Source organism: Buceros rhinoceros, unplaced genomic scaffold (assembly GCF_000710305.1).
Source record: "Buceros rhinoceros silvestris isolate BGI_N320 unplaced genomic scaffold, ASM71030v1 scaffold46844, whole genome shotgun sequence".
Classification (NCBI taxonomy): Eukaryota; Metazoa; Chordata; class Aves; order Bucerotiformes; family Bucerotidae; genus Buceros; species Buceros rhinoceros.
In genome coordinates this window covers 1-11,998 of record NW_010407378.1, presented here as the reverse complement: position 1 = coordinate 11,998, position 11,998 = coordinate 1, and the positions used below count along the sequence as shown (strand labels likewise).

Here is an 11,998-nt window from a genome sequence, read left to right as displayed (position 1 = left end):
CCAGTTTGATTGCTTCTCTTGGAAGAGGTTTCTCCTCATGCTGTTTGGTTCATCAGGTGCTGGGTGGCAGTTCTGTACTGGCAGCGAGGGGATTAAGGAGACAGAAGTATCACTCCAGGAGGGAACATGGCAGTTGTCCAGCATAAACCCAGCTGCATCCAATCCCTGCTCCCATCGAGGACTGTCCCCAGTCCAGTTCTTCATTTGTCAAATCAACTGGAGTCATCTTCTGCTTGAAAAAATAAGTGGCCTAGTTCTGCATTCAAGGGATCAGCTACTCCTGCAGACATGTCGGAGAGGATGGAGGGAAGCGGGTAACAGTATGTCAGCAGGTCAGTATGATACAATATGAAGGTCTCTGAAGTACAGGGCTCCTTTGTATGTTGTAAATTGCTGAGTACAAAGGGAAAAAACCACACATAGAAAGTTCCTAAAATAATCACCCGCCAAACCTTCAAAACTTTACATCTCTGGCTGGCACAGCTAGTACGTATGTGAGGGAAGCTTTAACAAGCAGAGAGAAAAATCCGAGGGGAACTTTAGAGTTCTCCATCTGTCATGGGGTAAACAGGTCTTATTCATCATCTACCACTTGATTTATATTAAATGCTTTCAAGCATTTTGCATTTGTAATTTTCAGATAAAAGAATAATTAAACTTTGATTTATGGGAATTACACAAACATGGGTAACTTAGATTTTTGTCCAGTCTTTAAAAAATGTGTAACAGCTGCCTGGGTTTGGGTTTGTTTTTTTTTTTTTGGTCTAAATAATGCGAGAGGAAGAGTGAAAAAGCTTTGGTGTGGGCTGTTGTTATGTTTTTACTGTTTCTAATACTGGGTCACAGAAGATACAAAGGGTTTACAGCCCCACTATAAAACAGCTCTTTATCTTTTCTCCACTAATTCTGTGGTGTCACATTTAACAAAACTAGGAAACTGGAGATAATATGGATGTTTGCAGATTAGATGTCAGGTAATAAATAACACTAATTTCACATACCCACAAACATAAAGGCACCTTATCACTGTTTAAGTTTCTCACTCTTTGTAATGCCTGCCAACATTTTAACCCAGGCAAATTACAACATTGTTTTTGCTGTTTTTTTGCTGGGATAAAATACACAGTCATAATATCCTTTTATCAGATTTCCTGGTATAAAAGGACTTTGGTGCTTAATTCAAGCTGTATGTTGCTGAGACAATTTCAGAGCCCCTGTGTTGAAAGATGTACTTATCTTACATTTTAGTCATCGTCTTTTCTTTTCACGGTGGCCTAAGCACCACTTGCCCAAGAAGATGCAGCTGTGACACTGCCCAGTCAGTGCAATGCTTCAGAGCTACGGAGATCCCCAGAGAAATTCCCTTTACCACCAGGAGACTCTACATCAGTCACAGCAAAATTAAACAACTCCAGGTAGGAAAAAATCCAGTAAAAATACTTTTTGTAGTGTGCTGTAACCAAAAGCTGGGCTTCCCAGATGGTGGTGGCTTTCAAGTGGAGGGAGAATCTTATTCCACCTTCTAAAAACTGATGAAATGCTGCCAGATCTGGGTTTATTTTTACTTACTTTTTAAGGATATATAAATATATTCCTACTGTGTTTTCATTATCCTGCAGTTTCCGAGCAGCAGTGCACACTGCCACAATATTTTGTATGCAACTCGAAACTGTTATTTACAACCAGGAGCCAAACATTGACTTGTTTTTTATACAGTCAAACACCCATTGACTCCTGGGGTAATTTTTAAACTTTTTAAAAGCTTTTGCTACTTTTGATACAATATAATACTTTTTCCCAGTAAAGAGAAAGGGTTTATGTAGCTAGAATCTTTTCCCTAATGAATGAAATTGTGTTTAATTTGCCCCTCTGGAGCTGCAAGCATCAGGTACAACTGCCATTAGAAATGGAATGGAGTAAGTTAAGAGTCTAAGGCAGAGCATGAGATGTCTCTAAAAGCAGTGCTAGGCCTCTCTAATAACCCACATAAACAACAGCAGCTTCTAAGTGAAGCTGCCAGCTATCCATGTTATTAAAAATGTTTATTCGGGACTTCTTGAGGCATCGCCGGATTAGATTATTAAAGGCATGGTCAGTTTATGTCCATTTTGCCCTGCACTCTGGAACAGTGATTCTCTGTTCCCTACCCTGAAATATATTTATTGAATAAATTCTACTTCCATAGATAGACAGAAGGGAAATACAACCACGCGCATCATACATTCCGGCTGCCCATCAATTTACTACAAATAACAAGAAATGCTCAATTCAGAAAAGACACATTTTCTCTTAAGTCTGCTTGTCTTCTTACAAAGAATATAACTGCTCTGAAACGCATCTTTGTGTTTGGTTTTGCTCTCAGGATTGAATGAAATAGGCTACAAGGCAGCTTAGAGCAGCATCTGGGATACCTGTTGCCCACTAGGAAACAGTAATTTTACCATTTAACATTGAGAAAGAGTTTACTGCTCTTTCAGTCACTACTATTGATTTTCTTACTTTACCTCCCATACCTACAAGCGTCAAAGTTCATTGGTGTGATTTAGCTATATTGATGTGCTCTAATTAAACAAAAGATCTCTCAAATGAATTCTTCATTAGGAAATGCATCTTCTGTGAAAAAATGCCCCGATTATTTTCTTTTCACAGTAAGGAAGATGAGCCATTTTTCCTCTTTTAGGATAGTTGCCCGTACCTGTCAGCTGCTCCTCGGTTATTAGTAGAAGTGGCCTTAGGTTCTGACTAGAGAAGCTGTTGTAAAGCATTTAAATGTCTGATAAAAGTGAACAGGGTAGTGGAATAAATGTTTTATGGCTGTTTAGAACAAATGGTGTGTGAAACCATCTCAGGAGAGAGTGTTTTGCTTTATACCTTAATTCGGCTGAGCAATCACTCTGCCTTACCTCTGCTGCTGCCTTTGCACTGGAAGGAAGGAAGCCCTTTTCTGCCACCTGCCTGTAGCTATGTAGATTCTTGCCTTAAGATTACACTGGGTCTGTGAATGTATTTTTCACTTTTCTCTCCATGCAATAAATGATGCTTCTGTGGTCTTGACATCATAAATATATATGCTTAATTTTCACAGCTGAGCAATTCCTCCAGCACATATCAGAGCGCTCCTGGAAAGAGGTTTTGATTTCTGCTTGTAAAGTACATGTAAAGTCTGGAAGCGCTAAGAGAACTCTACAGGGTTTGTTTGTTGGCGTGCTTGCTTGTTTGTTTTTTAATTCCTTAATTTCCCTAATCCTACAGAAAATGACATATTGTCAAAGAGAAGTTGAGTGGAAGCCTAGACTTCCCACTGCTGATCTCCAAGAGACTTCTCTGTGTAAGCATTCGCACACACTATGGTCTGGCAATTAGCCACCTCAGAAGAATAAACAAATACTGTTTCACGCTGAGCACCAGTTACTTTTGGACAGTACTTTGCACTGGTTATTACTAAAATTGTAAAGAAATGCAAAAGAAAAGAATAAGTGTTTGTGTGCTAAATATAGTAATTTTGGAAGAAAAACCAGGAAAAAAGCAGATCTTTTTTACCCAAATCAACTCTGTATTTGATCTGATATGGTTGATCATCATTGCAAACACTGGCTGGGATTTTTGCTTTTGGTGTTTTTCATAAACTGGGGCTTGTTATAAACAGACGTCATAATATCAAAACTAGGTTAATTTTAGCATCTCTTTTCAGTAATTTCTGCCTCCTTGATTTGAAGACCAACAATAACCCATTTACTGTCACTTTAAGATTTAGTTTATTTCCATCTATCTCAGTGCGTGGGGTTTTATCTGCTAAAAATTATTTATCTGGCCTCAACAACAGGGGACTGGTTTAAGAAACTGCTTGTAAGAAATGTCAGTTCACAAAAATTCTAAAAGCCAAAAAAAGTCATTAAAAACAATAAAATGCTTAAAATGACCATATCCATTTTCAGGAGGTCTACTTTTAAAAATATAAAACTATATTAGGATTACCTTACAAACAGTCGAGTTAGAGAATAAAACATCACTTTGTAGCAAAAAGAGAGCTGATGGGCTTTCAAATGTGTCTTGATTTGTGTTAGAAAGACTGGATGGTTTGTAACAGCATGGACAAATGTTCAAGTCTCAAGCCAGCGTGGTCCCAAAGCCTAGCAAAGCATACCGAATAGGTGGAAAACAGCAGTTATAACAATCCGCATTCAGAAGCCTGACATCATTACAGAATGCGTGTCTGTACATTGACCCTCACACAGCAATCTGTCACTTAGTAAGATGAAAATTAAGCCTCTTAGAGACACATAGCAGACATCAGAGGAAAAGCAGGAAATACTGCTTTTGAACTTACAAGAGAAAATGTCTTGAACTTATAAAGGTTTGCATTTGTTTCCACTTCTTGAAGACTGTTTTATCACTTATGTATGACTACACTTTTCTGCTCTTGAGCAACACAGTTCATTGCTATGGGACTTCTCATGATAAAGCTTTGCAAGGTTAGCCTCCTAATCGTGACCAAAACTGGACATGCAGTTCTGTAATTGCTATATAACAATGTATATATATATCTTTCACAAAACTGCATGTATAGAAAAAATAGAAAAGACAACTTTGTTATTTACTGCTGAGAATAGAACGTTCACTCCTTCAGTGAACGTAAATGTAATTGATGGGAGAAACATGCATCAGCAGAGGTTCCCTATGTATACTTCCTGGCTGACTGCATGAAATCTTGCAATGCTCGGACACAAGACAGAATAAATGTAATCAGAAGGTAGTGACAACTAAGGATAGCAAAGCAAAATGAAACCTGACAACTCTTCCACAGCTCTGTGGGCTCTAACTGTAATGGAACTCAAAATGCAGAGTTTGTAAAACATGCAAGAGTTGGATAAATGAAGCTGGAAGGAATCTTTGAACAGTCACCTTTATAAGCTAATTTCTCACAAACAGGTATGATAGCCAAAGGTATTCAATCAGGATCAAAGAACAAAATTACTTGTTCTGACCTTTCTGTGATTCCCATATAAATGAATTTTTAAAAATCAAGCACCTATGTCAAAGGGCAGCATCTCTGATAATTTCAGAAAACTACCGTTTAAGCAGCTGGCATGCTCAGGAAACCCCCAGGTTCACCCTCATTGCACGTTTCCTCCTATCGTGGCTTGGAGGGAACTGCCAGAGTCATTTAAGTTGGCTTCTTAACTTGAGGCCCAAGACGGCAAGCTTTGTAAACAAGTAGGTTCCAACAGAGCAGAAAAATTTTGAAACAGTTAGTGTGCCTCTGTCTATTATCGTCACAGTCAACACCTAAGTGCCATTTATCACTGCAAAGCATCTGTTTATTGCCAACTAACAAAACCTAAGTTCCTGTAAAAGCAATCTGTCCCACACAGGTGATTTTCAGACCAAGCTGATCTGACGCTTCTAGTTTGGTCATCTTAATAGGTGAGATTTTTACTTTAAAGAAGAAGATAGTGGGGGAGAGAAGAAATGCAGGCGTTGGATTTTAGTTTCCACACAAAGATTTCTGCCCCTGGTGACATTAACTCTCCCTTTTATAAAGGCTATCCAAGAGGCAGAAATAAAAGGAATATTCCTTCTTCAAACTTGTGTGTTTGCTCAAAACCAGACACAGTATGGACTTAAACAGTGAAATTCTAGAAATGTAAGTACATACTGGCAAACCAGAGCTACCTGTTATTATTACCATTTCTCTTAGTTTCTCATTCTAAATATACAGTTTCTCAATATATACTAGCAATTGTCAGAGCATGCAGAAGAAGTAACCAGTGAGGAGATCCATAAACAGACATAGTACTATCACATTAATTCTTTCTTTCTCTTTAAGATTATTGACTTCAGGAGAATGTCAGCCCTTGAGGAGCTGGTCCTGTCATGCAGTGGCACAGCATCAATAGAAAACAACACTTTCAAGGCTCTGAGCACCTTGAGGTCCCTGGAACTCTACAAAAATCAGATAAAGCAAATACCCACCTTCCTTCCATCTAGCCTTGAAATTTTAAAACTCGCCGATAACTCCATCAACACTCTGCATGCATCTGATTTTGAAGGTTTGATGAAACTAAGGGTGCTTGATATTCGGAACAACTTGATTGTGACTCTGCCTCCAAGTGCATTTTCTTTCCTTTGCAACTTACAAAGTCTGATTCTGGATGGCAACAACATGGAATCTGTGTCTGCAGCGTTTAAGCTTCCTAGGCTGAAATATCTGAGCATGGCTGATAATAAACTGAACTCCTTCCCAACCAACTTCTTTGGGGCTTTCCAAAATCTACAGTTTCTCAGTTTAAGTGGCAACTTGCTGACAAAAGTGCCTCTTGACCTACCTAAAACCCTGCTGTCACTAAAATTAGAGAAAAACCAACTTAAAGCAGTAAGACTCCAAGACATGAAACACCTAGAAAACCTGTGTGAGTTCTTCCTGTCAGAAAATCAGCTAACATCAATAGATGGTGCCCAGCTTCTTCCTAACTTAACAACGCTGGAGCTCTCCAAGAACCAGCTCCACACGGTGCCACTCGGGCTGCCCGGCAGACTGCAGAAACTCGACTGCAGCAATAACCTGATTCAGAGGGTGACAGTGCAAGACTTCCAAGGACTGCAAGACCTCAAGCACTTGTTTCTTGACAACAACGCCGTTAGCATGTTTGAGGCAGGAGCTCTTCAGCAGTGTGTGCAGCTTTCGAATCTGGCGCTGGAACAGAATCTCCTCATTTCTATTCCGCTCAGGCAAGTGAATCTGAGAGCAGCTGGTTCCCAGGTGTCACCTCACCTTCCTTACTTTCTAAGAATGAGGGCCAAACTGGAAAAAATTGTGTATTCAGACCCCGTCTTGGTAGAAGATTATCCAGACCATAAACCCATTGCCATAACTGGCACTAATTAGCACTCTTGTTAGCAGTCTCAGTGTAGAAGTAGAGCTGTTTTCATTACATCTGTGGCCACCGGTGCATTCACTCATTTCACATCTCTCTTCTGCCAGTGAGACCACTTTGTTTAATTAGGACACGAATGAGAGGAGAATATAGTGGAATTATTACAGAGAAATTATCCTGCTGCTTTAGATTTATCTTCCCCCATAACACAAAATTAATAGAGCATTCAATAAAAAGGAAAGACAGCAATTTTGAAGCTGATGTTTCTACCAACCCATGCTGAGTCTATTATTGTTAAAATATTAAGCTTGAAAAGAATGTGCTTTTTCAGTGGATATGAGCATTCCCAACTCCATTAAATTCACACCTTGCACAATATTTGGAATGCATATAAACCCTCTGGCTTCGGGCTATAAGCAAAACTCCGGTCAAAGGAGTACGGAAGAAACACCATGTTCATTAATGCCCTGCTTACAGGTTCTCTCGCATTCACCTGCCTGTTGGTCCTGGCCATTGTCAGAGAGGGCATATTAAGCCAAATGGAGGCCGCTCTGATATAAAGTGGCAATTTTGTTATTTCAAGAAGCCGTGCAATAAGATGGCATAAAAACAGCAAAGTAATTCCATTAACATCAACTTCTTTAACACAACTGCACTGTTAAATTTTATTTTTATGGCTTGTGGACAGGTTTAACTAGCCCAAATAAATAATGCAGTAAAAATTCAATTTGTTTAGCATCAGGTCCTTTACCATTTGAATCTATTTGGCAGCAGCTTTATAATCAGAAAGTGATTTAGTGGTGTATAAATATTTGATTTCAGTCTAGCTTGACAGGAATGTTTAATCCTTTCTAGTTACTTTAGTATTGTCTAATCCATCTTATTTTACAACCTTCATAGTCAAGAGAATTAATGGGAAGGAGTTCTCTATTAGCCTTTAAACAGCACAGCTTTTAAGGAGATATTGGGGACTTTTCCACTCAACAATGAATATGGATTTCAAGGGGAGGCCGTAGACGTAAAATAGGGGGGAAATGAAAAGATGTAAAATTTATGTACTTAATTTAATTGTTTAATGATTTCCCAGGTATGTATGGGTATACAGCAATAAAAGTATTACTTCTGATGGTTATCTGAGAACTCAGTCACCAGTGTCAAAGGTTAAAACATATAGTTAATGTGCCACAGTTCATGGGTCTCAGCAGTTACTTGGCAGGAATGAGGAGAAAACAAGCGTTTGTTTTGTTTGGGTTTTTTTTATGAAAAGAAAACAATCCGCAAGTCCAAGTATTTCCCGGACTTGTAGAGAAGAGCCTGTACTCTATGAAATCTTGCTGGGAGTGGTGAGAATGCAGGGATAAGCCTGATGACACTCCCTGGAGTGGCAGCAGCACAGCGTGGTTGTCATGGTCAGCTCCCAAGTGAGCATAGCTTCTCTGCCAGCAGCAGGATCACTCATGTGGTCCAGTGCCATTATTTTCTCAAGATAAACACAGCCTGAAGCCAAACCATACAGCCATGAAGCCAAAGTCTAACATTAGTACACTACTTCACATGTTTAAGGACTTGCTGGTCAGGGTTTAGATTGTAAACAGCCTGGACAGACTTCTCAGCTTTATCTCCTACTGCTTTTGACATCAGTGGCACCAGGGTTTTACCCCAGCGTACCCTTCTGACATCAGAGCGTCAGACTGGGCAACCATAATCGTCACCTGTGGCTAGGTTTCCAAACAGATTTATTGCAGACACAGCGTTTGGTGTGGTCAGATTTCATTCTCATCTCCCCCAAGAAATTCAGCACAACACAGACCTGCCCTACTCTTGAAACGGTCCCACTGAAGCTGTGAGATTTTTGCAAATGTGGCAACCACCTTTCGGCCTCAGATGTCAAACTCATCTTCCCAGAGAACAGGCAGTGAGGGTTACCGTCTCAGTAATTTGCAAAGGAGTCTCATATTATTACACTGAGATAAACTACCACACCAACCCTTAGCAGTTGCGGTACGTCGCTGTTCAAGTCTAAAGAGCTGTTGGTAGCGTTATTTATAATTCCCCTGAGAGTTACAGTGAATAGGTTTTCTTAAAATCTCTAAGCACAACTCTTAATTTCATCTCCTTGCATACTGCTATAGTAAAATGATTTTAAAGTTTTTTTCAGATTAATTTTATTTTTAAAATTCCATACTGTTTAACTGGCTTTTCTGTCAAGCACTTGTCACTGACTGCAGCAGGAGGAAATTAGAAGACCATAAAAAAGCAAGACTTCTGAAATAAAGCAGTCTTTTCATACATATTTGTAAGATGTATAAAATTAAGAAAGACATTGACCAGTCTAGTATCATATGCAGAGATTAGCAGCTTTTTTTCCTTTTAAATGTAACCAGTTCTAATTCTCTAAAGTACTCCTTAAAAAGACCACCATCAAGTACTTGTTTTCTCTGTTACCGATTTCTTAAATGTGGTATCATGAGATGGGCTGCTTCTGTGATGAATCATGTTTGAATGTCATAGGAGCAGGAGAGCAAAATGGGAGAAAAATTCTAGTTCTTTACAAACTAAACAATCTTTTTAAACACATCGTATATAGAAACTCATGAAGGAGCAGTGTGCTACGCTTCTCTAAACAGGTTATTTCTCCTGGGGCTGTGATTTGCTCATTGCCATTATGGCTTATGGCATTGAAGAGAACTAAATGCATGTTTAAGCTGGACATTCAACTAAACATAGCACGGTACAGTTGCACAGACACCATCACTGCGTAGGCAGTATTCCCGTTACTTCATAAAAAAGATGTGAACGCTTCAGGACCGCATCGTTTTATGCAGAAGATTGCATTTTTGTTAGCGATCCTTTTAAGTCTTCAGATGTTTCTAGGCAAATACTCAGCACCAAGTACTACTCACGCAAACAAAATCAGTATGATGAACATAACTCCTTTTGTTGTTTTATTTTTATTCAGACTTCCAGACACCCTTGCTAGATTGGATCTAAAGGGAAACGACATAGAGGATGTTGGAGAACAAGAGCTGAAGGACTTGAAACAGCTTCAGGTTTTAAATTTACGGAATAACAAGATATCTGCCTTGGATCGCAAAGTCTTAGAGTATTTACCTCGTCTTCGCCACCTGTATTTAGATGGAAACCCTTGGAACTGCACCTGTGACCTTCTCAGAACCAGAAGAGTGCTGGTGGCCAAAGGAACGGATGTCAGGGGAGGGCAGTGCGCGGTGCCCGCAGAAAGCCGAGGAGAAAGTTGGATGTCTTCCAAAAAGATTCTGCAGCAGTGTGAAGATAATCTGTCTTCCATGGAAAGAAGCAAAGAGGACAGAAAGAAAATGAAATCCCAAGAGGCCTCCAGCATTGGAGTAAACACAGATGACGATTACTATGATTATGAATTAGATTAACGCCATAGTTACGAACCATGGTGAACCTTAAAGTTGTCTAGAGCTGCCCACTACCACCAGCATCTCTGCTGACAACCAGCCTGCTGGTCTGCCCTTAACTCTTCCTCTTTAATTTGTGCTATAAGAGGCAACAGCTGGCAACAGAGGGCTATAGCAAGGAGGCCTCTGGAAACTGAAAATTGTAAAAAAAGAAAAGAAACTGTTTTTCTATGCCATTAGTACTATGTAGTGTAAGGGTAGTAAGAACACAATTACTACCTCTTAGAAAAGCAGTCTGTAACTCTGTACAGACTCTTTTATAGTAGAACATGCTTACAGTTGCATAAAACTCCCGTAAATAAAATCCTGCAATACCATAAGACACTCAGAGACTGGCATTCAGAGATTTAAGCTCACAGGTCTGCAGCTGGAGATTTATACTGATGTGGGCAAATTCTCATGGTTTTTCAGAGATTCTCGCTTTTGAGAAATGCGTTTCAGTTTTCCTGAAATATTTGCCTCTTTATTTTAGACTATTTGCAATGACATTAGACTAAATTAGGCAAAACACGTACTGCTCATCTTCATCCCAGCAAACGCAACAAACAGAAGAATCGGTGTACTGGTTCATGAGATGTAACACTAGTTTGGCAGTTAATTAATAGCGAGGAATCCTGTTTTAAACAGAAGAAGGGAGATTCTCAGGAAACCCCTGGCAAATATGAGGATATGACCAAGTGAGGTGAAGTTTTTGGGAGAGTTTATTTTGGGAGCTGACTAGCTAATGGACTGCAGCATAGCTCAAGATGCTGCGAGTATGCTTTTGGCTGAGGCATGCTTCACGTGCGAGTACTCACTGCAGGTGCCTCCCTTCACTGGCAGAACCCTCCCAGACTTTGGCACACACACCAAAGGACTTAATGGTATACGCATCAGTTCAGATGTGCGTACAAATTTTATCAAGCAGTTACCAAAGCGCTTGAAAACTAAACAAAATGGGATTACTGACACCACTAAAATCAGAGACTTACAAACAGTAATCTGAGGGGTTTCCTGGCAGTTCACAAATCTCAGCTGATAACTGAGGGGTAGTAACTCCAGCAAATCACTTTTCAAAGCAAACAGTCTCTATCATTCTTTCTCTTCTGCTGGCATTCAGTGACCGAGCAGTGACCCCCAGTCACAGGGCTGTTTTGCCAGGGGTCGCAGCGCAGCACCCTGGTCACGTCGCAAATGCAATCGGCACTTTGGTTTCTCAGGTACCCAACACTTTCAGTTACACAGCTGGAACAGAGAGACCCAAGCACATTTTTCTTTACGTTTTCATTTTCTTACATACCGTCAGATCCCCCCAGATGTTGGTAGCTAAAAATTTAGGTATTTCTGGAACAACACAAGCCTTCCTCACGGTTTGCCTGTGTTATTTTTGCTGGCCAACGTTGGTTTGTGTTAGCCTGGGAAGTAGTTATTTTCTGAGCAAGAAAAGCATTTTCTGATACAGCTTTTTTCACTCCCTTTTATATTGGTGGCTTCTTTCAGCCGAGCACTTCCAATGCCTCCCTGTGCCACTGCAGCCCACCTGGCAGCAGGCACAGCCCCAGATCCTCAGCTCCTGCTCTCATCTTATGCCCGCGGTGCTGTCTGCACCTTCGCACCTGTGGGCCCTGGGAACTGCAGGTTTTGGGGGAGACTGCAAAAGGGGGTGCGCACCCCGGGGCCTCGCCGCCTCGGCCGCCG

The 11,998-nt window shown here is 40.3% G+C and overlaps 1 protein-coding gene across 1 annotated transcript; it reads left to right on the top strand.

The window, feature by feature from the left end:
- Positions 1-1,248: 1,248 nt before the first annotated feature.
- LOC104491943 (asporin-like) lies at positions 1,249-10,282 on the top strand (the record flags this gene model as incomplete). Its single annotated transcript, XM_010134440.1, has 3 exons — positions 1,249-1,415; positions 5,828-6,729; positions 9,835-10,282. Coding segments are annotated over 3 exons (1,517 nt in total), but the record flags the coding sequence as incomplete, so codon positions are not given.
- Between the last annotated feature and the right edge of the window lie 1,716 nt (positions 10,283-11,998).